At 63.3% G+C, this 27,351-nt stretch overlaps 1 protein-coding gene across 1 annotated transcript in view; it reads left to right on the forward strand.

The window, feature by feature from the left end:
* Positions 1-27,351, forward strand: part of LOC123830605 (contactin-4-like) — a 212,148-nt gene that overhangs the window by 168,198 nt on the left and 16,599 nt on the right. Inside the window, exons 11-12 of the mRNA XM_045857008.1 lie at positions 1,293-1,420; positions 26,298-26,473. Coding sequence (XP_045712964.1) covers positions 1,293-1,420; positions 26,298-26,473 — 304 coding nt within the window. The remainder of the gene's footprint in view (positions 1-1,292; positions 1,421-26,297; positions 26,474-27,351) is intronic.

Here is a 27,351-nt window from a genome sequence, read left to right on the forward strand (position 1 = left end):
GGAGACAGACACGGCAGTGACACGTCTGTAAGCCCGGGGGGGGGCCCAAGAGTTGCGACGCCCCCAGAAGCTGGGGGAGAAGCAGGCTGCCTCCCCCAGAGCCTGCGGGGGGCCGAGTCCACCAGCACTGTGAGGCCAGACCCCTGCTGGCCAGGGGTCCCGGGAGGGTGGAAAGGGACAGCTCCATGTCCACGTCCAGGCGGCAGGCGGCACGGGGGGAGGCCCCGGGTCAGGGACTCGGACACTCCAGGGGTGTGCCGGGGTGCGAGTGGCCTTGCTCACCGACAGGCGAGAGGTGACAGTGACAGGAAGTCAGCAGGAGAGGCGGGGGCGGCCCCGCAGGCCTGGCGACTTCCAGAAAGGCCTTCCATCCGAACTGGGGCGGGGGGAGGTCCGCAGGCCCCTGGGTGAGGGACGCGGTCTGGCGCGTTCCGAGAGCCGCTGGCCAGGGACGGCAGAGGCCCTGGAGGGGCAGGCCGCCGGGGAGGCCGTAGGACGGGGGCGGGGACAGGGAGAGCAGGAGGCAGAGGCACCCGGAGGGCGCGGGAGGCTCCGAAGGCACAGCAGAGGCTGGGACAGGTGTCCACCTGCCCGAGGGGGCTGTCGGGGGACCTGAGAGTTCTCCGGCCGGCCGCCCCCAGCTGTCTTCCTCACCCCTACGTCCTCCTCTCCCGCTGGGGGCATGCCGACAACGGGCCTCTCCACAGCCCTCCCCAGCCCGGCGTCCGAGCCAGTCCGGGACAGCACCCCCTCCCCCCGGGGCTGGGGGTCTGTCCCTGGTCGTGGGCGCTGAGGTGCGCCCTCCCCCGCAGCTGCTGCTCCGCCAGCGTCCCGCCGTGTCCTGGGCTATCTCTTGTCTTCTCCAACCTCAGCTCTGGCCTCTCGCCACAAAGCACGCGTGGTGTGACGTGTTTCAGACGTAAACGTGCTCACCGCACCGCGTGTGATTGCAGCCTGGCGCGTGGAAGAAGGCGCTGTGAGCGAAGATGCATGGAGTCACCCGTCCGGGGACCCGCCCTCCTCCCTCAGGAGCAGTTTCGGCGCGGACCGCATGGTGCCTGTGCTAGGCCGCCCCTCGCCCGCGAGGGGGTGCGTGGACAGCCTGGTGCCCAAAGTGTAAAAAGTACCAAAGTCACACGTCCTGGTGACACGCACGTGTGTGTGTGTGTGTGTGTGTGTGCGCGCGCGCGAGCACCCCAAATAACGATGAGCCAGCCCAGCGGCGGCACCGTGATTCATGGTGTGCAAGACGACAGGCTTAACCATTCTGGGTTGATTTGCTCTGATTTCAGAGTTACCGTTTCTGAAGACGGCAGCCTCCGAATCGTCAACGTGACGAAAGCTGACGCCGGGAGCTACACCTGCGTGGCCACCAACCACTTCGGCACGGCGAGCAGCACCGGGAGCCTGGCCGTGAAAGGTAGGGGCGCACCTGCCCAGGCGTGTGCGCGCGGCGGTGCGTCTGCAGTGAGGGGGCACCACTCACATCAGGTTCCACTGTCAGTGAATGTCAGCGAGTGACTCCTCGAGCCCCAGCGTGCGGCTCACGGTCCTCGGCGGAGTGCCGGCCGGCCGGCCGGGGGTGCGAGGGGAGGGCTGCCTTGTTCCGGAAGCATCCGGCACGGCCTGGGAGTGCCGGCCACCCGGCCCGTGGCGGGTTGTCCCCAGTGTCATCGTCGGCCCTGTAATTAAATGTCCCTGCAGCCTCTGCAGATTGGAAACCCACGTCTGGAAACACCGTGCCAACAAATTAAAAACCCGGGACTCAGATGCTATTTTTAGCAGAGAGTGTCTCAGCTGGGGTCCTGGTGACTCATAAAGGCGCCATCCTGGCTCTTCGGAGCGACGGACATGGGTCGCTGCAGGAGTGGAGGGCTTCCACCTCCCCCCAGCCGGCCCTGTGGGTTTCAAGGACAGGAAGCTGCCCGCGCCCCGCGGCCTGGGCGTGTCCTCGCTGATGTCAGATGTACCCCACCCCCCCCACCCCCGACCCCGGGCTCTGAGCTCAGCCCGAGGCAGGAGTCTGCCCTCCCCCCCGGGGGGTGGGAGGATGGACTGGCCGAGACCTGCGACGGGGCGGGGCTTTAATGTGCGTGTTGACTGCGTCTCTGTCCCCTCGTATCACCCTCCTCACGGGACGTGTGAGTCAAGGGGTCTCGGCGGCGACCTGACTGAGGGTCGTGGAGCCCAGGGTGGGACTTTCTGAGGGTCGCCAGCAGCAGAAGGGGAGGTTTACCCAGGATCCCCGGGCCTGTCTTCCCCTCGGTTCTCCCACCGCAGCAGGGTTTTTCTCCGCACGTTTCCTTCTTTCTCCACGCCGGGGGGCAGCCCATTTTCCGTCTCTCCACGCCGGGGGGCGGGCGGGGGGGCAGGCCACATCATCCCCTCCCCTCCCCTCCCTGGTCACAGGTAGCTCCCCCTGCAAAGTAAGACAGCTCGCAAGCAAGAAAAATACCCATATGAGAATATTAGCTGCAATTTTAATTTAAAGAGGAACATTAAGAATCACCTAATTACGTGTGCTGGGGTCCTTGGAAGTTGGAGATCTCCTACCGTCTGGGGAAGGCTTTTATCTTAAACACGGGCGTCCGCACAGGCGGTCCTGGGAGCCCCGGGCGCGGACGCACGTCTGTGTGGGGAACGCCTCGGCCCATCAGCCGTCCTCTGGGAGCAGCGGCCGGCGAGCTCACCCCGTCTCACGGGGCCGGGCAGGGGGCGGCGCCGTCACCTTCCCGAAACGAGCCTCCAGCGGGAGGTCCCGGCTCACGTGGGCCGCCTGAGCCGCCGAGGGAGGCCCGGGGGTCAGCGGGGACCCGAGGGTCCCCGGCATTCAGAGCTGGTCCCCGTCGCCAAGTGCGTGCTGGCTGCAGAGATGGAAGCAGATACCGGTCAGCGGCCTTCAGGAGCAACGGGGGCGTGGGGCTCGGAGCTGGGGTGTCTGGCTCGGAAGCGCCTTTTTCCCATTTCACGGGCTCTGTGACCGTGGACAGGTGACCAGCCCCCGCGGGGCAATGGCACTGCCGACCGTGTAGGGCCGTGGTGCGGAGCTGGCCGAGATGATCACCCACGGTGCGTGCTGGGCACGGGTGGCGAGGCTGTTCGAGCGTGGTTGGTGGGGCAACGATGTGGGCGCAATGATTTGTAGCTTTAACGGGACGTTTCACCTACAATGTCCTGTGCTGCGCTTGAGCGAGATCTTGTTATGCTGCAGAATGACGCGCTAACGACTTTGTAGTGAAAGGGTTTGCGACAAAGCAGGGGCGTTATTTGTGCCGGGCCCTGCGTCAGCAGCCGTTGCTCGTGCTTCCAGCCCAGACCACGGCGAAATGGACGTTTAGGAAGTGGCCCCCCACACCTCCCCCCAGCACATGAGACATTAGCAGGGGTAAGTGCGCCGCCGAAAGAAACGGCTGAGCCGGTGAAAGGTCAGAACCAGGTGAACGTAGGAACCATGCGTGGGCTTTTCCCACGCAGGAACAGGCGACGTCCTGCCTTCAGTGGCCACCCTGGTCAGCCGACTCCCTCAGCCGCCAGGGGAGCTGGCCGAGAGGAAGTCCCGTTTCTGTCAGGGTCCATGTCCCGGCCACCCCCGCAGCCCCCGGTCACACAGCCGCTGCCAGCCCTGCAGCCTCGCATCCACGCAGACCCACGGCCTCGTAGCCACGCGGCCTCACAACCACGCAGTCCCACCACCTTGCAACCATGCAGCCACGCAGACCTGCAGCCATGCAGACCCACAGCCCCGCAGCCCCACAGGCACACGACCTCGCAGCCGCACAGCACCACGTGCGCAGCCGGTGCCGAATCCTGGCGCCGAGCCCCCGGTGCCCAATGACAGAACAGGCCGCAGGCGTCTCGTGCTCCGGTGGGAGGAAGAGCTGCGGAGACAGTAACCTGCACCTGCTTCCGAAACCAACCGCGTCCCTCCTCGCCTCCCTGTGCAGTGCGAACAGCGCTTCCCCGGCCGCGCGGGGAGAGACCGCTGTCTGCAGATGAACTGGCTTGTTTGATGAGTTTCCTTCGATGTGTATTAGGAAAATGCTGGTTTTTCATTCCGGCAAGGATTATTTAAAAATGTCCTTTAAAAACAGAGTTCAGTACAGAAGGGAGTCAGTTTACAGGAAAGGGCCGAGTACACGCTGTCACAAGAGGGTCCGGGGAGCCGTGAGGGTGGTGCGTGATGGCTGGGAAGCGGGACTCAGCAGCGACTGTCGGTGGCCTTCCGGAAGGACCTGGAGGCCGGCGTGACAGGCCAGCACACCCCACCTGTGCTGGGCCGGTGTTTGGCCGGGGCACGCGGACCACTTTGAGGCCGAAATCCCCCAAATGGAGGGAAAGGGAAGGGCTGGGCCGGAAGAGCCAGGTGGCTGTGCCGGCGGTGGCGGAGGTGAGCAGGGACCAGCAGGGACCAGCAGGGACATGGGACGCCCCACGAGCTCTGCCTGCAGCCTCCTCTGACGCTCGCCTGACTCCTCTGGACAAAGTGGGGCAGAGAAGGACCTCTGGGCTGTACAGGGTCAGGGTGCGGGCCGGCTGTGGGGTCACAGGCCTGGGAGGGCGGAGAGTCGCTCTGCATGGGGTCCTGACGCCCCGGGGCTCTCGCTTGTCGTCCAGTCCTCGGACTTCCTGCCTTTCACTGATTTCCGTTTTCAAGCTAGCTGTAGTGTACCTGAGGTTTGGGGCCGACCCCCGAATCCCAGCACAGAGCGCACCAACTGGCCTTGAAACAAAGACGGGCTGAGCGGTGGTCGGCATGGAATGTTCTGAAATCCCTGTTTCGGTTCCGCACGTGCAGTCTTCGCAGGCCCAGCCGCGCCGCTGTTCGCGCACTTGCTGGCTCCGTCCATGGGCTCTGCGGCAGGAGTCCCCTCGGCAGGGCAGAGACGGCGGAACCCACACGTCCGTCCCTAAATGGAGTCCTCAGCCTGGCCTCCCCCCAGCTGAGCCTACAGTGTTCTCTGCTCAGCCCTTGACTGAGAACAGACAATGGACCGACCCCTCGTCCCACAAGCAGTTCCCCTCCCCGGAGAGACCCTCAGAGCACCGCCCAAGGTGCGGCCCTGCCAGGCCCCGCACAACTTCCCTGGCACCTGGGCCGGAGCGTCTCATCCTGCTGGGCCTGACTGCCAGCTGGGGTCAGCGAGAGACTTCTGGCCCAGGACGCCTCACCCCGCCATCCAGAGTCCTCGGCCGTCTGTCGGGGAAAAGCCGGAGGAGGGGCGATCGGACCGTTGAGCGAGAGAGAGGAGGGAGCCCACGCGGTGGACAGCGGACGAGAGAGTTCAGTTTGGTTCCCCGGCACCTGCAGGGGCCTCCACCACCGGGCCCGGAGTGCTGGGCGGGGGGAGTCTCAGGCACAGCAACCCCCCCCCCCAGGGGCTTCAGGACGCTGGTCACCTCCTCCTCCCCGCGGTCCCCTGCCCAGACCGGCTGGCCCGCTCCCCACTCAGCTCGCACGCCGTTCCACTCAGGCAGCGGCGAGTTTCCTGTGCAGCCGTCCTGCATACACACTGCACCCTAGTTCCACGAGGACGGGACGGGGTGTTTTACGTTCTTGTTCTGTTTGTGTAATTTTTTATCTGGTGCACAGAATTCCTTTAGGGTAAAAACTGGTACTTTGACTGACTTTGGTGGATGAGAAGGCCCTCGGTGGACGGGGTGACAGCCTCGGGCGCTCCTGGCCTGGGCGGATCCTCTGCCCTCGCTCTTCCCCCGGCCGGGGCACGGGGCGCCCGCGGCCTCCGGGACGGCTCAGGGGCTCCCTCCCTGCCGCCATCCCGCCCGGCGACGATCTGCGTTTGGAAGAAAAGGTGCTGTCGCGCACACGTGTGTGGCAGCCGCAGAGGAAATGTGCCCGCCAATGCGCAGGGTGTGCGCAACACGGACACAGGGCAGCCCCGCCACACTCCGTCTGCTGACCTGTTTGACGTCACCAGTGCCGGCCTCTGCCTGCGCGGCGGCACCGACGCGGAGCCTTCCCGGCGGGAGCCTGGTGGAGGAGAACACGCTGGGGCCGCTGCCCGCACCTTCCCGGTGAGGGGATCCGGGTTGGGCCCACGGCAGCCGGGCCCGGCGGGGACGTCCAGCTGCTCACCCGCAACGGGAGTTGCCTTCTGCGTCAGCCCTTACATCGGAGCGCGCTTCAGCCTAATTAGAGGCCTTCCACTGGAGCCAATTATTTCTGGGCGGTAATTAAGCGTCTTTCTAATAAGTTAAATGCAAATTCTGACCCCAGGCACCTGGAGTCAGAAGGGAAAGTTTGTTGTTAGAAGGGCCAAACGCTCGTGACGGCAGGTCCTCTGGCCCAGGGACAGCGGCCAGAACACTTCAAACGCGGGCCCTGTCGGGCGGGAGGCCTGCCGCAGCGGGGGGGCGGGGGGGGGCAGCAGCTAGCTGACGTGGGCGAGTCCTGGGCGAGGCAGGGGGCTGATGGCGCCTCTCGTCCTGCCTGTGCTCACGGAGCACGTGCAACACGGGACTCTCTTTCTCCCAAAACGTGAGGCCAAGGCCTCGATAAATCAGAGCGTAATTACTCCCCCCGCCAGCCCTGTGGGCCCAAACGAGGGCCATGCAGAGACAGCGGACAGTCACCCTTGGCAATGTCCATCGCGGGTGGAAGGACCCCTTTCAGCCCAAATCTCCCTGCAGAGGGCCTGCCCGCCTTCCACCGTGCCGAGGCTGAAGTTCGCGAAGACCGTAGGGTGTGCCGTCCCCCCCTCTGCCTCCAGCCAGCCGCACGTCCCCGTCCTTGGTCTGGGAGGAAGATGCCGTCCCTTCCCCATCATCCCTCCCGGCGCCAGCTCGGCCCCGGCACACGGAGGCCCCTGTGCTGAGGGCGGCCTCGCTGTCTTGCTGGTGGTGTCAAAAACAGACCGCGGGCTGACCAGCCTGTGCCAAAATACCCCCCTCCCCCGTGGGCAGGTAAATGCACATTTAAGCACAGTGCAGTTTGATTTTTTTTTTAATTGACATGTAAGATTGGTGAAAGATCAACATGGGACACACTTACTGTTGGCGAGAAAGTAAGGAAGAGGCCCAGCGACCCCATTTCTGGGGCCGCCTCCGGAGGAGCCCCCCGCTCTGGGGCAGACTCACAAACGTGTGTGTCGTGTCCCTGTTTGTCCCAACGAGAGACGCAGCGGCAGGCTACGGAACAGCCCTGTGGCGCGTTGTCTCATGTCTCATGCGTGGGAGGTGACTCACTGTGAAGTTAGGGGCAGAGAGGAAGACCACGGCATGCCGAAACGCAGAAATGCACGCTCAGCACGAGCCCCAGCTCGTGCAGATGGACAACCCCTGCCTTCCCGTGACACCGAACCCGCCAGCCCACATGCGTTTCTCCGAAGGAGAACCCGCCCCTGTGGGGCGAAACCCAGGGTTCACTTCCTCACGAGCGCCCATCAGTCACCGTGAGCGGAACAAACCAAGAAGGCGAACGGGAGCCATCTCTTGGGCTTCATGACAACCCGCGGCCGCGACTACTTTCTCTGGCGGCAGCTGGAGGAGACTCGTGCGTGCCCACCCGGTCTAATTGTCCGTGTCACCGCCAGCAGGTAGCAGGAAGGCCATTGAAGGTATCCATCTGGCTGGCGCGGGAGGCCCCCGCACCGCGCCCCTCACGGCCGTGGGGGCCGCGCCCATCGCCTCCTTTCAGCCGGTTACAGTCGGCGGGACTCGGCTCCCTCCTGGCGGGGCGCCGCCTCCCCCCCCCTCCCCCGCGGCGGGCAGTCGGTATTAAAAGGCATAGATCTCCAGCCCACCTCTGCCACGGCCTCTGAACACACCCCCCACCCCCGGCGTCATTAAAGTTGCGTGTTTCTCCAGTCCATACATGCACGCCCACCGCCTTCTCGCGCGTGTCCTGCTCGGGGGCGTCTGCCGTCGCCCGTCCTGCCCCCGAGCCGCCCCGCCGCTGCTGAGGGGCCGGGACGGTGTGCGCGGAGCTTTTCAGCCCACCAGACGTGGGAAGGGCAATGTGGCTCGTCTTCGCCCAGGAGGTGTTTGCTCTTTCTGCCGATTCCAGAGCCGGGGCGGGTACCGAGTGGCTGACTGTGTGCCGAGTGAAAAGGGGAGGGAAGGGGAGCACTCTCGTCTTTCGTTCCTAGATACTGGGGCTCCCTGCGGTGTGGGACGGGCTCTCTCGGGCACGGACGGGCTTTACGTGGGCGCGCTCTCCGGCAGCTCGGGGGGTGTGCGTGTGTGCGTGCGTGCGCGCACGCGTGTGAATCCATCATCCGTTTGTGTTGTCACGGGGTCCCAAGGGGGAAGCCCCCACCTGGCCCCAACTCCGTAAAGAACAGTTTGGCCTCTCACAGACCCTGAGCCAGAGAAGAGACGAGTGGGAACGACTCTCGGTGACTCGCCTTCGTCTCCCCACGCCTGCACTGGGGGGGGGGCGTGGGGCGGGGGCAGTGCTCCCCAGGGGGGCGCCCCGCCGAGCGGTGGCTGAACTGCTCCGTCCGTCCTGGGCGGTCGGGTCTGCGCCAACCACCCCAGAGACGCTGGGTCTTCAGGCCACACCCAGACCCCGACCAGGAGGAGAGTGAGCTCGTTAGCACCTCTGTCGTCTGTCCAGCGAGAGCCCCCTCGGGGAGGTCGGCACGGCTGTCCGTGTCTCACACGCAGCCCTGGGAGGACAAGCCCGAGGAGACGCCCGGCTGTGGGGGAGGAAGCGTGAGCAGATCCTTCACGCCTCGGCGGCCCTTCGTGTGGCCCCCGGCCACTCTGCAGTCTGTGCGCCCAGGTCCAGGAGAGGGTCCCCATGCTGTCGGCACTGACACTCCTTGATGGGTAAGACAGCGGAGATGCCACTCCAGAGGCCGGCACAGGTGCGGAGGGACGCCCGGACACGTCCGAACACGAGGGCATAGTCCGCAGATGGAACAGGCATGGCCGTTTCCTGCCCTGCAGATGCTGTGTGCCGTGGGCGTCTCTGAACCTGTGTGCATCCCGGTCCCTCCCGTGGGGACCCCTGCTGCCCCAGTCTCGGTGGGGGGGGGTGGCCCAGACGGGGCCGCACTCACCAGGGGGCCCAGGAGAGGCCTGCGTGGGGCAGGAGTGTTGGACCAGAGGACGTCCTTCATGGTCAGTAAAAGGAGCAACGTTCACGTAATTAGTCCGTGCAAAAAATGGAGCCAGCACCCTGCTGGTCACTGGTGATGTCCAGTTGCAGCTGGACCTGCACTCTGGGGAGACTCAGACACAGGAAGCGTCGGACGGCAGGGGGGTCTCAGTGGCCACAGGCCACTCCGAGCCCTGGGGCGTTCTCAGGGCCGACCGCGCTGACCGGGCACGCGCTGACCCCTGCGGCTCGGACGCTCTGTGCGTCCGTGGTTTTGAAAACATGCGTCTGCACCCTTGAGCAGAAAGCGTGGCCCTGGGCGGCATTCTGTCACATCGACTTTATTTTCTCGTTTTAATCTTTCCGGTTCCTTCTCCCAGCATGCGTTTATCCATAATCAGCAGCGCAGTGCGGGTTGAAAAGGTTATTCTGCTAATTATGAGTAGCACAGTCCTAAAATAGAGCCTGACAGCAGCACCACTGCTCCAGTTAATAACACGTTGGGGCGGGGAGGGGGTTTGGTAAGCAATGCCTCTGTCCATCGCCTGAGCTTTGAACCTGGAGAGGTGGTCACGGCCGTCTGGCCCACAGCCGTCCGGTGTCAGCTTTGTCGCCGACGCGGCAGACGGCCGAGGCCGCGGGTGGTCATGCAGCACAAGGGGCTCCTGCAGCTGAGCTCCACAGTCAGCGGCCCTGCACCAGCCGCAGCTTCAGGCGCCCTCGCTGCGGACCGCATGCAGCGGGACCGAGAGGCATGCCTCCCGCCCCGTCCAGCCGGAGGTCGGCGCTGCCCGCCCCCGGACTCGGGGGCTGAGGAGCAGGGGCGAGGGGAGGACAGGGAACGGGAGTGACGAAAGCACCCGGCGTGCCTCCACGTCCACTGCAGACCCTGCAAACCGGGTGACTTGCTCAGCAGACTCGACCCGAGCTGCAGACCCACTGTGTGTGCCACCAGCCAGCGTGCATGACGCCCTGAGCCAGACGGAGTGCTTGTGGACGGGGGTGGCGTTCCGCCAGGCGGCCCAGGCCTCACCGTCCCCACTAGGTTCCGTCTCCACGTGCCCAACCCTGCCCAGCCTGCTGTGGGCAAGTCCTTCACACTCAGTACCAGTGGGTCCCCTCGCTCCGTGGAAGGGGCTGGCCCTTCGGTTACTTGCCACTGTGAACCTAGCAAGTAGAGGGAAATGACCGTGTCGGGGACACAAGAAGAGGACTGAGACGGGGTCCCCGCCATCTCTCCGTGTGCAAGTCTGCACATGGACCCGCCCCCCCCAATGGGCACCTCTCTGCCGCACCCCTGCGTCATCGGTGGGAATAGACACTCAGTTATCTGAGCGGACACCGGGCGTCTCGGGGTCAGCCAGCGGTTAATTGGGGCAAGAAAACGCAAGCCATTATCTCTGAAAAATCGGAAGCGAATGCAGGCAGGTTGCCACCTCTCACCAGGAAACAGATTAGTCCTCTCTGTAATGAGGCTCTGCCTTCTCCGCGGCTGCCTGGGGCGCCCGGCCGGCTGCCGGGAAGCGGGGGGAGGGTGGATTCGGGGTGTGAAGGCGGTGGTCACGGACATTCCCTCATTGTGATGGATGTCGCCCTGGATCCGACTCCGGTGTGTGGAGGAGGAGGTGTGTGCGCCCGGGGGCAGGGCGCCGGCCCCAGCTGAAGCCATTAGTGGGCCAGGCCGTCTGGGAAAGTTTGTGTCCGCAGGAAAAGCCACGTGGCGCAGACAGACAGCCCTTGTCCCAGCTACTTATCTTCGTGGAGCCCCTGCCGCGCGGAGTGGCATTGCAGCTCGGTTTCCACAGAGAGAGAGAGAGAGAGAGAGAGAGAGGGCAGGAACAGCCATGGGACAACAGACAGCCCGCTGTGTCGGAAAGGCTGTGAACAGGAAGAACTCGGGACGGCACGGCCTCCCTTTCCCAGACTGTGTGAGCGAGGGAAGGCTTGCCGCTGGCGGGGGAGAGCCAGCCCCGAGGTCCCGCCCACCTGGGCCGTGGTCCCTGCCCTGGCCCTGTCGCCCGAGGGGCGTGCTTGAACACTGTAGCTGGGGCTGTATTCTGTGTCATCTGCTAGTCCTGTTTTATTCAAGTAAAGGAAGCAGTGACACAGTAGCCACCAGGAAATGACACAGGCCACCTCCGTGGCTCGGAACACACGCCGCCCTGACTGGGCGAGGCAAACGGCAGCCAGCGAGGAAACTGAGGCTCGGAAAGGCCTCGCGGCGTGCGTGCCCTGGGAGCCGTCCGGTACCCAGCCGTCCGCAGGCCAGAGCCCGGCCCGGGGACTGCACGTCCCACGTCCCTTCCACTCCACCATCTGTGCGACTCTGAGCCCGAGAGGCCCGTGACGAAAACGGAAACACTCCCACCTGGGCGAGAGGCTCGGAACATTCAATGAGACGGTTCCTTGCGGGACCCAGCACAGTACCTGCCCCAGTATCCACCGCGGGCATCGTCGTTGTTGCCCTTTTGGTGTGGGTGGGTGGCCCGCAGCTCGAAGTGCCTGGAAAAGCCCGCTGCGGAGCCCCCCCCCCCAGCCCCGAGCAGCCCGGCAGCGGCAGCCAGGGCGCCGGGCTCAGTGTGGGCGAGACGGGAGGGGGCCCATGGGAAACACGCGTTCCGGCCTCACGCCCAGCAAGGCGAGCCCCAGGGCCGTGTCCGCAGTGGGGCCCACCCAGCTGGCTGGAGGGAAGGACCCTTCTGCCGGTGTGGTCTCCCGGGCCGGGGGCGCTGGGTGACAGCTCAGGGTCCCTCCCACCCTCAGTGGCCTCAGCCAGAACACGAGGCACCTCTGTTCCGACTCTATACGCACTGCTGTGTCTTCTGTTGTTCTTGGCTGGTTTGGTTTTTGCCGGTGGGTTTCTATTTCGTGTCTGGTTTTTGCCGGTGGGCTTTGATAAGGTAAATACCCCGGAAAGTAGGGGGGGTGTGCGAGAGAGAGTGTGTGTGCTCGCACACCCTCACGGATGTCTGCACTCCATGTCATTGAACTCACGTCGTTACCGTACTAGCATGAGGTCTTCGAACAGTTCTTCCCGCGGTGACAAACCGCCCCCCGCCGCCCCCCACTCCCTAACGTCCTGTGGCACCGAGTCCCCCGCGACCTTCAGCCGCCTTCTCTGGCCACCTGTCAGGGGGAGAGCCTTCCTGTTGTTCCCGACTGTGGCGCCTCCTTCTTCCCTTTCCCGGCCCGTCCCCGACCCAAACACACACGTGCGGTGTTGCCTCCTCGTGCACCCAGCGTCTGCCACCTTTGCACAAATGAGAGCTTCAGGGGGGGCAGAGCAGCCGGCCGCAGCCTGTAGCACATGCCTGGCACGTGGCAGGCACTCTGAAACTGCTGAACGCTTGTGCAAGTAAACAAATGAACGAATGAGCGAACGGATGAACCGCACACTCAGGTCTCCCTCGGCGGCGTGTTAGAACCCCCTCGTCTCACCGTGACTCACGAGCTGGCCCCGGTGGGAGCTCCCCGAGAGAGCCTTGGAGGAGGTGGGCCCCTGTCTTGTAGGCCCTCCGTTTTTGCAGAGAAAGGGGGCGTGGACATTGCACCCCCCAGGCCAGGGCCCTGCAGCCTGTGCCTCCTCCCACGGAAGCTCAGCAGATTCTCGCCGTGGAAGCAACCGCCGAGCAGGTCGGTGAGGGGCAGGCCAGGGACAGGCCGAGGTCCTCCGTGGGGCACAGTGACAGGGGCGTGGGCTTTGGTGCCCGGCAGCCGGTGGCCGTCCTGTCCTGCTGCCCTGCAGACCGGGGACGGGCGCCATGCGGCAGGCAGTGCCCCGCTCCTCTCCGGGACGGGAGCTGCGCCGGGCATCAGCACAGAATCCTCTCCGTGCCTCCCCCGCCGCCCCCCCCCCCGGTGTCCAAGTGCCTGCCCTGCATCTCTCTGCGGCCCCAACACGCTCCAGCAGCCCAGCTGCGCTCCGGAGCGGCTCCGAGGCCCAAGAGGTGACCAGCGGCCCTCTTCTCGGAAGAAGGAAAGCATCGCTTTGTGTCTGCGCCTTCCGTCTACGCAGTTCACCCTCGGGCGCGCGTCCGGAAGCCCACCAGTCAGCGCTCGCTGCGGGCGGAGCCATCCCGACCTGCGCGGCCTCTTGCTCCGCGCCAGGTCTGGGGCAGGCCAGCGCCGGCTGCCCCGAATCCCGTGTTCTGGGGGGTCGGCGGCCTGGGCGCGGCCCTGGGACGGATCTCTGAGTCCCCTGCTCTTTGTCAAGGGGGCAGGTCTGAGTTCCCCGCCGTCTGATTCGGCTTCCCCGTAGGACTGCCGTCATGTCCGTAATGCCAGCGGACTGTTCTGTGCTTGGACAGATGGGTGTCAGCCCCCTTCAGTCGACAGCCCGCAGGAGGTGCCCCCGGCTCCGCCCGTGCTTGCCGTCTTCAGCCCGGACCGAGAGGATGCCGCCGTCCGTCACGCTACCGGGTTCCCTTAGGGCACCGCAGGAGGGAGCTGCCTCTGCCTAAAACCAGCGTGCGGGGACAGTCGGTCGGGGCGGCCGATGGGTGCCCACTCTCCAGCAGGAAAGGGAATATCCAGGGGTGGGTGCTGCCCGGTCCTCGGCCGCCCGCGGGACGGGCCGGGCGGCGCAGATGCTGGCGTGGGGCGGAGCAGGGCGAAGGGACAGGTTCGGTGCCAGGCCGCCGACATGGCACCCTGCTGCCGCGTCACGAGGCTGCCGTGGAACTCCTCACCCTGGGGGCGGGGGGGTGGGGGGTGAGCGGGGCGCCGTGAGGGGCTGGGACACCAGGGGTGGGCCAGGGGGCCAGGACTGTCTGGGCAGTGAGGCAGTCCGAGGTTTGGTTTCCCTCGGACTCTTTCTAGACGCTTCCGCCTGCTGACCTTCCCACCTCCACTGCTCAGAAGTGCCACGTGGCCGTGGCTTGCTGGGGAACCCAGTCTTCTCCCCCGCCCCCAATTGGCACCTGGGGGGCCTACTTGATTGGGAGACAGATGTCCTTCTGTCCCGGGGACTTGGGGGATTGTTGTGTTGAGAGTCTATTTCTCTCCTGCCTTTGACCTGCTCTGTTCATCTAGAGCGGTCCTGTAACTTCCTCTTTCGTCCTTCCTGCTTTCTTTCTTTGCTCCGCCCTCCAGAAATGTTCTCAGACCCCTCTCCCCGACTTCTCTCACCCCTGCTGCCCCTGCCAGGCGGGCACGGGCAGCCGGCTGCACACCCACCCGCCTGCCGGCCAAGGCAGCGCCCCCTGGGGGAAACCCGTGGAGACGGGAGCAGGAGTGCGAGCCCCCCGAGGTCCCCGGCCTGCTAGGGTGACCCACACAGCACTCGGGAACTGGCCTGCAGTGGTGCCCCAGGCCACCGGCGGCACAGTGTCCGAGGGACATCCTGCCCAGGAAGGCCGCCTGCTCGGGGCGCTTCCCCGGTGCGCGCTTAGGGCCCAGGGCCTCCTGCCCACTGACCGTGGGGTGGCTTCCCAGCATGCCCTGTGTCGGCGGTCACGGCCGCCAACCATCCCCTCTGGCCTTGCAGGCCTGCGCCTTTAAAGACAAGAACCCCGCACTGCTGTTTAGAGGGGTTTAGAGCATCCCCAGAATCCTAATAGAGTGATTATGAGATGAGATAATTTGTGGCAAGGAGCTAGTGCAGCATCTCATACATAATCATAGCGATTATTTTTGTTGCTTTTTTATTATTCTGCTCTCGTGCAGTCACCCCAGGCTGCGTGTGGTGTTCGGCCAGCCGGGGAGCAGAGCGGGGGAGGGCCCTGTGGAGTTGAGGCTGGTGGGATTTTCCTCACGGGGGCAGTGCCCCCTTGCCGTGGTCCTCGGCTTATCTGTGTGACCGCGGTCATTCGGCCAAGCGTGCGGCGGAGGAAACAGGGGCCGAGTGTGCGTGCCACCCAGCCCCAACACAGCGGGGGTCCTGCGTCTGCGCCCCTCCGTGCGATCACTCCTCCGCACCGGGGCCCACACCTGTCGCTGTTGGTCAGCCCTGCTGGGTTCCCCGGGAGCCTGGAAACCACCTGGTCCCCTCCGCTGGCTTTCAGTGCGCAGCCCGCGGCGGTCTTGGAGCTACGCCAACCGCCAGGAGCTCTGCCCCTTCCTCGGTCACCCTCTTCGGATCCTCAAAACAGGCCGCTCCTTTTCCTTTGGTTCCCGAGCAAACAGGCAGCATCTGCAGTAACAGAGAGAACCGCGCCTCACACTGGGGTACCACGCTATGGTTTATGAAGCATGGCAAGACCCGTTAACTCCGTTTGAATTTCATGGTCAGCCCGCGATGCCAGAAACCGTCACTTCCAAATTGCAGATGAGAACACTGCAGCCTGGAGACTCCGAGAGGCCAGCAGGCTTCTTGACAGCCACACATCTCGTCGGCGCCCGTGCCCACACCTGGAGGCCAGTGCCCGGGGCCCCAGACGGAGGGCCGTCTCCACTGCACCGCACTGACATCTTCAGGGAAGACCATGCCGACCCAGAGGGTCCCCTAAAGAAGGTCTTTGGCTGGAAACAACCCCCAGCTGCCGTGTCAGAAAGGGGCTCCGGGCCCGGGCTCGTTTCCAGGGGCCCCAGGCTGCAGCGTCTTTCTGGGCCCCAGCACCCTTCCCCCTCCCCCGGGGGAGGAGGGGAGGGCGTCCTGCCGGCTGCCGGGCCACCCCGGTGAGCACCGTGCACCGTGTGAATGGTGCTGTCTGTCCCTGAGCGGAGCAGCGGGCCCCGGGGAGCCACCCAGAGCGAGCCTGCTCTCTCCGAGCCTGTCGGGGTCTGCACCTGCGGGGAAATGCCGCCCGGGGCCGTCGTCGTCGGGCGCAGGGGACTCGGGGAAAGGGGCCGGGACCCGTTTCTGAACTGGGGACGCGCCTCCTGCTTCTTGCCTGCCGGCCGAGTGGACAGGCCAATTCTTCTCCCAGAACTCGGAGTTTGCGTCTGTTGGACACTGCAGCAATTTGCAAAACTCTGTTCCCCCTTCGGCATAGCAGCCCAGAGCAGCACCCAGGGTACCTGGCCCCGGTCACACAAGTAAAGAGCGTGTATTGGTGATAACGGAGGCTGGGGGCTCGCCGCCCGGTCTCCCCAACCAACGGCGAGCTGCTGGGCCCCGGCGTACAACCCGGGGAGGACGTAGGGTTCCCGGTGCCGTCCAGGAAGGGGGCCTGAGCACCAGGCGCCTGCACGCACACGCACACCTGGGAGGTTCCATTTGTCTCCATTCAAGCACGGAGCGTGTTTCTGGAATGAACAAGCAGTTACTTTCTTCAGCTAACCAAACACGACCAGAAAGCGATTTCCCTTTCTGACGTGATAACCCCACCTCCAGCGCCTGACGGCGTTCGATCCTGGCCGTGGCTCCGTGTCCTGGGGCGGTATCGGCACCACAGTGCTTCACAGAATCGCGGCGGGAAACCCAGGTGTCCCTGCAAAACACAGTCCACGGAGACGTGGGAAACGAGGGACTCTGCGTTAAACCGGAACTCGCCCCCCCGGTCCCACCTGCGGGGGAAGGAGCAAAGCGCAGCCACCTGTGAGGGATGGCACTCCCAGAGGCACGGCTGGCCCCACCGAGGCTCTCCCTCACTGGCCTGAAAACCACGGCGTGGAATGTTGTTCCACGGAAAACTGTCTTTCCACTTTCCAAACGTCCTCCGGGGCCTGCTGCCTCCCCTTGTGTCTGTGTGGGGTCCGCTTGCAGCTCGTGACGCCCCACTCCCACGCCACCCTGTGTGTGCGGAGTCGGGGAGCACCAGGAGCTGGGACACCGCTGCTCCCGGCCAGGGTGCCATGCCATTCCTCCGAGCTCCTGTCTCGTTTCTGCCGCCGCCCTGCCTTCCCCCCTCCCTCACCCCCTCTCGCCCCCCCCCCCCGCAGTAGGCTCCAGCGACATGATGTCCCCAGTACCCCGCTTCAAAGGCAGGGAAAGCTGTAAACATCTCTCTGAAAACAAACGAAATTACGCTGCTTTCTTGTTCCCTGACCCTCCCTGGATGGTTTTCCTTCCTCCTGGATCAGCGACTCTCAGTGCAAGCGCGGGTGCCCGGTCTCCGGGGTGGGACGTCAGACAGCGCGGCGACCCGCACGCCCACCCCTGGGCGGGGCTTCCTGCGGCAGGCGGGCTCCCTGCCGCGGGGTCCTGGCTGCCCAACGTGGAGAGCACGGACCAACCTGCTCCGAGAACTACCCCCCACCCGAGTTCATTCTCCTTCCTTAGGATTGCACCGACTGCGCACACGGACCAGGCTCGGAACCTCGGGGTGTGGCAGGAGAAATCTCTTCTAGTGCTCAACTCAGGTCTCCTGCCGCCCCCCGCCCCCCGCTCCGAGCCCACAGGGGCGCCTCCAGGGCGGGGCCCCGCAGCTGTTAATACTAGCCCAACCTGAAAGTTGGGGGTGGGGGGGAGTTCCCTTGAGTTGCCGACAAGCCCCCCAGCCAGCTGGTCAGTAGGGGCCCGGACCCCCGGGGGCGGGCGGGGTCGCTTGCAGACAGCTTTCCGAATCCTCCTCCTGCATCAGACAAAGGCAGGGGGCTCATGCCGTCCCCAGAGGCAGGAAGACCCCTGTTTTAAACTGCGCATGCTCCTCTCTGACCTTTCCTGCGATCCGTAAGCAAACAAGAGAAATGCCGCTTCCCAACAGGAGAATTAGTGCCCGGGAGACGCAGCGTCCTTGAGCCGCGGAGTCGGAAAACCGGGGGAGACAGTGGCCTGGTGAGCAGGCAGGAGGCGGCTCTCTCCCTGCCTGGGGCCGCAGCGCCACCTGCTGTCCACGCGGAGTCCTTCCCCGCAGCCCGCGGCCCGCAGGGCGCAGGTGGGGACCGGACCCTGGGAGGCACCGCCTGTGGCCCTCCGCCCTGTGCCGGCCTCAGGGCGTGCCCTCCTCCGGCATCCTCTGCGGGGGGCTGCATTTCACTGACGCCCAGGGGATGTCTTGGGGACCCTTCGGCCCCGTGACGCACAGGGCAGGTCGCTCACGTGCCGTGCGGGGGCTGGAAAACGCAGGCCCGGAGTCCCCCCCCTCCCACGGGAGCAACCCCGACTCTCTGAGGGCAGTGTGTCCCCGCGGTCGCGAGAGGTCTGCGGTGCCCTTTTACATATGTCCCCAGAGCGCCAGGAAGTTGTTTTCATTCTGCATCCACGTGGGGGCGCAGTTCATCAGTGTGTCCGAGGACAGTCTTTCCAACAGTGTGGATAGATCGTCTCTCCGAAACCGTAAAGAAAGCGCCGCGGGGAGAAAGTGCGCGCGGAAACACGGCGGAGCCCCGTGTCTGCGGGCCGCGCGAGGAGTCTCCTTACCCCTGGGGGGCGCCGAGGCCCCCGCGGAAAATGCCTCCCGTTGGGGAGGACGCCCCAGCTGAGGCACCCGCTCCACACCACGGCGCGAATCCCACGCCGGGAGCTTTGCTTTCCCGATGGCAGGCGAACGGGAGAGCAAAGGAGCTGAAAATGAATGATGTTAAGACCAACTCCAGCCTGCTGGTTTAAAATCAGAACTGCACAAGACAAAGCTCCGCGTGCAACACTGTCTCTGACTTGGAGGCCTGGAGGCCCCCGGAGCGTACTGGTGACTGGCCTTGGCCGTGAACCCGCGCCTGCGCCGCACCCTGGACCGGGCGCATGCGCAGCGTCGTCCTCCCCGAGGTCCCCACCCGGCGGCGGCAGCGCACTCCCGCACCCTGCACCGCTGCGTTCGTGATTTTCACCCCGAGCCTCTGAAAACCGGTCGGTGGGCGCCGTGCCCAGGGGCGGCCTGGAAATCGCTCTGCAGAAACCGTCCAGGGAGTTCGCAGTCTGACCGGCGTCGGCTGGGTGCTCGCCTTCGATGTCACGGGTCAAGTTACACGGCCTGCTCGCAGCGCCAGGTCCCGCGGGGCGCGAGCGGCTTCACAGCTGCGCCTCCGGTAGCGCGCCGGGCCCTGGCCTGGCTCCTCGGCCCCCGGAGAGAGGGCCCATTTCCGTGTCTGAGATGCCATCGCTGGGTGATTTTTTTTTTTTTTCCTTTTTCCAGCTGGTTCCTTTCCCTTCTTTATACAACAAGGTCATATTTTAATTGTGTTAACAAAAAGGTAAGATAAGCAGAAAAAAAATAGCCTATGTTTGTTTTAAGTCTCTTTAGATAATCAATTCGCAAGCATAGCTGCTCCATGGAAACCAAATCTCAGCGTCTAGTACCTGTCTGAAAGAAGGCCAAGGCCGACCGGAGACCCCAAGGAGCGGTAGTGCCGCCCACGTGGAGACTCGGAAACGGGAACCAGACCCGTGGGTGCCCGGCGTGGCCCGGCTGGTGCCGCCCTGAGTGTGTTTTACTTCCCAGGGACACTGGGGCTCCTGTCCCCGCCTGTGCCGGAAGTCAGGGTGTGGGTCTCCCCTCCCCGCCAGCCAGCGAGGGACCTCCAGGAAGATTCGAGAACTTGGCAGGGAATGTATCTGCGGTCAGAGGGGCGGCCCGGCCAGGCCCGTGTAACACAGGGTGCGGCGCTTCGGTGCCCTATTTGGGGAGAACCCTACGTCCCTCATAACCGGATTTCGAGCTTCGCTATACAACCACAGCAGACGGAAGAACGCCCGCAAGGGGGGGAAAAAGCTTCCTTGTAGGGTGAACTTCCAGACCGAAATTCCAGAGACTCCCAGGAGGGGCAGTCAGCAGATGCAGCAAGTGCAGAGCGCACAGCCCCAAAGGTAGCGATGGCGGGGCAGGGTGGAGAGGCTTTCGGCGGAGCGTGGGGATCATGCGAGGGCCCCTCCCCCACCCTGCGTCCTCTCCAGGTCCCCCACCCCCCCCGCCCCCCCCCCACCCCCCAGAACGGATTCACTGCGGAAAAGTAACTCGGGCGAAAAGGACCACGGGAAATCAGGCTGTTTGCTTCTTCTGCAATGCAGGCCCTGGAGAAGGATAGTCAGAAAATTAAGCAATTTTTCTTCTATTTAATGATGAATTGGGCTCCAAAGGCTTCATATAATTTTAAGTAATGAGTTGCTCCTGACAAGCAGTATTTAATGAAGGTGCCGACTTCAGCTTCCACCCCACCCCCACCCCAATAAAACGGAGAAACTCGGAGCGCTTCGATTTTGGTAAAGTGAGGCATTTTCTGCACTCATTCTTCTTCCAACACGGAACACAAAACTGACTTCTTAAATGGGATGTGCTCTGGAATTAGAGTTGGCCGTCTTTTTCACTTTTTTCATGGCATAGCTGTTGAAAACGCTTACATTTTAAATGCACGTGAAGGCCATCCAGTCCCACCCTCCCGGCCCAGCCCGGAGGAGGCGACAGGGGTCGAGCGGCCAGGGCAGGGCGGCGAGGTGGCTGGGAGACCTGTGGGGGGCCTGGGTCTGTGCCCCCCGGAGCCCAGGGCGAGAGGTGGGTGGGCAGAGGAGACAGGCAGCAGACGAGGCTAGGGAATCGGTCATACTGAACAAAACACACGTCGATGAAGTAAATATGTGATGTATCTGCATTTACTCATTTACAAAATGTAGAAATCATCATAGACGTGTAGTTACATGCATTATACACACACACACACTGAGAGCGCCTAGAGCCAGCAGCGTGGGTGCCCACGCCTGGTTTCTCTCGCTGGGGCGATGAGGCAGGGCGCCTGTGTCCGCCGAGGGGGGTCCAGGGAAACACGGACGGCAGGGAAGGCCGGACGGCAGACTCGTTTGTCTCATGGCTGTTCCATGTGTGAGCGAAGGAAATGCAGGGAGACGTGAACAGTTGGGCGCTCGTGCGACAGCTCCTCGTACTTTTCTGGCAACGTGTCTGTGAGTTTGGGTCCATTTGACACCAGCTTATATTTTTAATAAACTATTTTTTAAAAGCAAGAAAAAAAAATAAACCCTAACCCAGACCACAAAAGTCAGCAGCTGAGCTCGGCGGAAGGGCCGGAGTTGGCACCCGAGTGACGCTGCCGGTGGCCCCTGGAGTCGGGGGTCAAAAATAGACACAGCACGACCACATCCTGTCCCGTGGCGGTTGCAGTTCAGGGGCGCATTTTCAAGGGTCACCGGCACTGCCCTTCGCGGTCCCCGACAGCTCGGCTTTAACCAGCGCGGGCGAGAAGGGACAGAGCTGGGCGCCGGGGACTGGAGAGTGTGAGACGCGGTCCCCGTCCCCAGGAACTTGGGGGGGGCCGGGGAGACGCAGGATACGTGTGAGTGACACTCCACAGCCACGCCCAAGCCTGTCCCGGGAGAAGTGGGGCGGGCCCAGCGCTGCCGGGCTCCCCGTGGGCGGGACCCCCGGAGAACGCGAGCGGGGCGGAGGGGGTCACGGGACCGTCAGAGACCACTGGCTTCCTCCGCCTGGCCGGCCCTCCGTTTACCCGGGCACGCCGCCTGGGGGCGCCCACCTCGGCGAGCACCTGCAGACGGTGTGGTCCGCGCTCTCCCGGGCGCCCCTCCCCCTGTGGGAAAGGCCAGCTACCCGAGAACGCCCCCCAGGCCAGAGCCCACCTACGCCTTCCGGTAGCGCAGCCACGTTCTCACTGCCTGGGGACAACACAGAGTAACCGAGGTCCCGCCCGCGTCCGAGGACGGTCCCCGTGAGCAGCCGCCTCGTCGGGGCAGACGCAGCGGGGTCCGTGCCTGTCTCAGGGAGGGCGAGGCGCATCAGCTCAGGGGGCTGCACAGCCCCTCGGTCACTGCCGTACTGGAGTCGTTTTCCTGGGAGGGGGCCCCTCGGTCTCCCCCCCCCAACCTCCACCCCTGTGCGGCTGATTGACATGAAGCTTTCGGCCTTTGTCCCTGTTAAATCTTACCCTCGGTGAAAGGATTTGTCCAGCCTGAGGTCACTGTGAATTTTGATTCTCATCTGTGTTTAAGGTGTCCCTTTTGGATGCCTGTTTCATGCAGAACTGACCAACAGTTCACCCAGCGCTGGCCGCGTGTTTATTGAAAACGCCGGCCGGCCAGCGAGAGTGCTGACGTTCGCCCCTGGAGAGGCCACGTCCAGGCCTGTTGCGACCCTCGGCCAACCGTCTTTGCAGTGGCCTCTCCCTCCATCACAGGCCGTCCCGCATCCCCTCCCCTCGTGTCACTGGGGGCAAGCTGGCCGTCGGCTCTTGGCTGGCTGCTGTCCTCTGGAAGGGTCCTGCTTTCTAAGCTGCCTGTGAAAACGAGGGCAGGCCCAGGGCACAGCCGGGCCAAGGGCTGCCGTCAAAGCCGCCGCCTTCCAGAAACTCGCTGCGGAGGGGATACGGCCCTCTGTGCACGGGGACGACTGAAACACGGGTGGGGACCCTCCCGACAGGCACCAGGGGACCCCCTTGGCGCTGCGAGTGGCAGGCAGAGACATGACCGGCTGCAGCCAGGATGGGAGAGGGCAGGCGAGACCCGGGGAACCCGGACCCTGCGCTCCACGAGCCCTGGGTTCCCGGGCGGCAAACGCCCCGAGTGGGAGCGCAAGGCGGCTCGGGTAATAATCAGTGTTACACTGTGTGCGTCCAGTGGTCAGCCTCCTCGTGAGTCGTGGTTGACAATTAACTCTCCCTCTCCTGGCTGTCACGGTCTTCAAAGCACTGAGTGTATTTTATCCTCTGTGTGGTACAGAAGACGCTGGAGAACAGAAAGGGATATTTTTTATCCCAGGAGAGTTAAGGCACTCTATATATTTACACACATATAACACATGCATATATGTAATATAGTATATATGTGTATATATATTATATCTACGTTTAAGCATAAATTTCCTAGAGATTTCTTTTTTTTCTTTTTCTTTAATTTACTTATTTATTTTTAGAGAGGGAAGGGAGGGAGATAGAGAGAGAGAGAGAGAAACATCAATGTGCGGTTGCTGGGTTGCTGACCTGCAACCCAGGCATGTGCCCTGACTGGGAATCGAACCTGCAACACTTTGGTTTGCAGCCCGAGCTCAATCCACTGAGCTACGCCAGCCAGGGCTTGAATTTCCTAAAGCTTTCAATGTAGCATTCTCCACCGGATGAACCAACTGCCAGCAGGAAAGTCGGGGGGTGTCGGCCCTGCCCATCCTCGCCACTTAATCAACATCCGAATCCAGACACCAAGTCACATCTTGAGCTCCGACTGCCTTTGACGGCTCCTTGCACAGAGCAGTAGTTGGCGTGACCCTTCAGAACAGAAGTCGTAAATGTGGGAGCTTCCTGATCTTGATGAATTAAAACCAAAGGGAGGGAGACAGTGTGTTTTGAAGACGCCATCTGCTTATCCGTGTGCCGCTAAACGGCGTGAACGTGAGGACATTAGTGAGGCGGCCCGCATCAGAATTCGCAGCAAGCACACGGATGCCGAACGCGCACGCGGCTGGAGAAAGAGTAGCTCGCAGGGACTTGAACCTGTCCGGTCTAGATCCCCCGGCCCCCAGGAGCCCTCCCTGGCGTGCACACAGTGCACGGCCTGCTTCGCGTGGACTGCGGCCACCTCAGGGCGCGGGACGTGGCTCGGTGACAAGAGGAAACGATCGGATGCTCTGTCGGCACAGGGACGGTGCCCCCCAATGCCTGACTCAGGGCGCTCTGGTCCTCGGCAAACAGGCAGCCGAGTTCGCCGGTAACAGAACTGTCCCGGCCCCTGCGTGTGCATGAAGGGGTGAACTGTTCTTTGGGAGACAAATGTCATTCAAAAACGTGAGCCAGGGTGCAGGTGGCTCTCGGCATCCGGGTGTGTGCCAGCCGCCCGGAGCTGTGTGGAAGCCCAGGTGTGCTCTTAGGGACGCGAGCCGGCAGTCGGCCGCACCTGTCAACTGGCGGAGCGAGCGGCCAGCGCTGAGGCCTGGGCGTGAAATCCCGGCTGTGGGCTCATTACTCGGGCAGTGAGGCTCTCAGAAACCATCCTCACCCGGTGGCCTCCTTTGAATTTATTTTGCATTTAAATAGCTTCCTTAGCTACGCATAATCCAGGGTGCAAATTGCTCGTGATGCCCTTGAACTGTTGTTCCCTGAGCGATCTGAGCCAGACGTCCTGTTCTCAGGGGAAGGGAAGAGGCCGCCCTGCACCTCTGGAAGACGCCAGTTTCCTCGTCCGCCGTGCAGGGCGGTCACAGAACCGGCTCGGTGAGAGGGGATGAGACGCCCAGGGACAGCACGTGACACGGTGTGGAGAAGGTGAGGGGCTCGGCCCCCCTCACCCTCGGTCCCCTTCGCCTCCCTCCTGGCACAGGACACTGTCGTCTCCGTGATGGCCGAGGCACACCCGGTGGACAAGTCAACCGACGGATGAGGAGCCTTGAACTGAAGACCTGAACGGCAGAACCAGCAGACAGCTGTGACGGTAGAATGAGGCCACGTCTTGCCAAATAAAAACCACGGGCGCAGGTCATTTTAACCAGGAATTATTCCCTCGTAGATGAAGAAAAACTTGATTTCGGAAATGAGGAATGACACATTCCGTCAACGTGGAGCTGTTGCTAGGCTTTTGCTGAGGATTATTCTCGGGTGGTTTGCCCTCAGCCCCTCCCCTCACCTAAAAAAGGAACCCCTCTATTCCTGTGTATTCCTGCACAGGTCAGGTCAGATAACCTATGGAACAAGTTTTGATTATGCGACTTGCAAAACCCCCAGGTTTGGGAATAAAGGGCTGCCCCCTGCGACCTCCAGGCGGCAGTGCTGTCTCTCCCCTCTTCCCACGGGCCCCACCCAGGCGGCGGCTGGAAGCCCCCACCCAGCCACCGCCCCCCTTCGGGTTCTCGGAAAACAGCACCCGCCTCCATCACGCCCACGTCACCCTGCAGTTACGGCCGGAGTTCCCTTTCCTGGGCCGGGAGGGGTGTGCTGGCTGCGATCGGTGGAAGGGCAGAGAGAGACAAACTGTCCCACAGGCTTTCCCGAGCGGCCGCGGTGGTGTGGTTGCCGGGGAGAGATCCGTCAGGTAGTCGGGAGACGCCATCCCGGACACCCAGCTGCGACGTGGACCCCAGCGGGGCGCGCGCTCGGGGAAGACGCCCGGGCCCACAGCCCGCGAGGCCGTCCTGTGCACGCGGAAGGGGGTCCATCCATGTTCCCGTGTGGCTCCCTTTGCTTTCCGTCCGTCTCCTTATGGCGTGTTGGGCTGGTTTGGTTTCATCTGGGGGAGCACGAGAGAAATTTCTGGAATATAGCCTAAGTCAGAATTTCATTCTTTTTTTTTTAAACCTCACCAGAGGATATGTTTTTTGATTTCAGAGAGAGAGAGAGAGAGAGGGAAACATCCACCAGCTGCCTCTGGCACATACCTCGACTGGGGACCGAACCCACAGCCTTTTGGTGTGGGGAGCGGTGCTCCAACCTGAGCCCCCAGGGCCAGGGCTAGAATCTCAGTCTTCAGGCACGGATGTGACCTTCCTGTTGACCTCAGATCGCTCCCGCCCGCATACCCCCCCCCCCCGGCGCCGCATGTGAACGCACCGTGCCCCTGTCTGGGAGGGCAGCTGGGGCTTTATAAACTGTCTGGGGTCCGCAGTCCCGTCCGGTTCCCAGCGGACACCAGGACGGAGCGGGCACACTGGGGAACAAATGAGTCGTCCAGGTTCGAAGGAAGCAGGACACGTAAATCGTTCCGTCCATGGTATTCATTACAACATCGTCAGTGATTATATTTATAACAAAATTTCCTAAAATGTGTACTAGTCTCAAAGGGAGGTTTCGAACCTCTATGTAAACGCAGTAACACGCGTTAAGCAGATTATCAGAGACGTAGATAGCGATGTAAACATGCCCAAAGTTAGATTGAGGCGAGAAGGCAGGAAAGGTGCGTGTGTGGCACGTTGGCGGCAGCAGTGCCGGAGAGAAAAGGGGACATCTCGGGACCAGAGACGGGCAGGCCCACTGCAGTGCGAACGGAACTGTAAGCCAGACGGCGAGGGAGGGAACAGGACTTTGTTCTGGTTTGTTCGTTCGTTTGTTTGTCTGTTTGGGGCGGGGGTTTGGCTCCTTCTTGTAACCTCCTGGTTCTCTCAATTCCCCGAACTAAACGTTGATTATTGCTTTGATCAAAGGGGGAAAAAAAGGCTCCATGAACTTCAAATGCAGAAAGCTTTCCCTGTTTGCCCTGCCTTCTCCTGAAGGGGCGGAGGGGGCCTTGCTGGAGGGGCCAGTTCAGGGCAGCCCCCCTCCCTGACCCCCCCCACCCCAGGTCCGGGCCCCCACCCACCCGGGCTCCGCTGCCCTGGGCGGTTTCCCCAGGTGACGTGCGCGTTCTCCTCTTCTCTCAGGACACCGACCTCCAGGCCCGAACCTGGACTCCCCAGAGGGCCGGGGTCTGCGGGTCCCCGTTTGCCACCTGGGTCCCCCACAGACAGTTGCTTGTCTTGTCTCCCCCCCCCGACCCCCACAGACCCCACCAGGCTGACCGTGCCCCCCGCCAGCATGGACGTCACGGTCGGGGAGAGCATCGTCCTCACCTGCCAAGTGACCCATGACCCCTCGCTGGACATCGCGTTCACCTGGCGGTTCAACGGGCGGCTGGTCGACTTCGACAGGGACGGGGACCACTTCGAGAGGGTCGGAGGGGTAAGTACCGACCCCGGGCCGCCTGGCCGGGCGGGAGAGCAAGGCACAGCCCGCCTTTGCCCGTGTTGTCCAAGCACCTCGTCGCCTGGAAGTGCTGGGTCACCCTCCCAGCTAACCGAGTGACGGGGAGACTCGGCCAGTGAGGAGTAGAGTCTGGTGTCCGCACACCCAGTGTGCTCCCAGGTTAAAAAAACACAGTCACAGCTGCTCTTCAATTAGGTGTGATGTCTCTGATGTGGCTGAGTGTGCGGCTGTCAGAGGGCGCTCACACACTCTCACACACGCTCTCACACTCACACGCTCTCACACTCACACCCAGCCCCTGCGCTCTGACAGCCTCACTGGGGGTGGTGGGCCCCGCCTTCCCAGTCGGTGGTCTCAGGCCCAGAGGAGGGAAGGGGCTTACGGGGGAGGCGCACGGTCAGTCCTGTCCCGTCCGACGTCGGCTCGCTCCTGGCCCCGCGCCCGCCTCCCTCCCTCCAGTCCTGGGGACGGCCCCTGGCCCGCGTCTTCCGCCGCCCCAGGCGGTGGGCCAGTGGTGGTGCACGGTGCTGGAGCCGAGGGGGGGAAGCCCGGGGCACCGCCGCCGTCAGAGGAGGCCTTGCTGGCTGGCTGGCTGGGTGGCCTCCCGGGTGAGAAGGGGACTGAGCTCCGTGTCACCGATCGTCGGAGACATGCACGTGAAAGCCACAGCGAGGGGTCCCCTCACCCCGTCAGAATGGCCGCCGTCGCTACATCGGCAAACGGACGTGGAGAAAGGGGGAGGCTCGTGCTCTGCTGTGGGAGTGCAGACAGGGGCAGCCGCTGTGAAGGGCCGTGTGGTGGGGCCTCAAACATTTAAGGGGACCTGCCTTGTGATTCAGCGATTCCAGTGAATC

Source organism: Phyllostomus hastatus, unplaced genomic scaffold (assembly GCF_019186645.2).
Source record: "Phyllostomus hastatus isolate PE091 unplaced genomic scaffold, TTU_PhHast_1.1 phas_scaffold_129, whole genome shotgun sequence".
Lineage (NCBI taxonomy): Eukaryota > Metazoa > Chordata > Mammalia > Chiroptera > Phyllostomidae > Phyllostomus > Phyllostomus hastatus.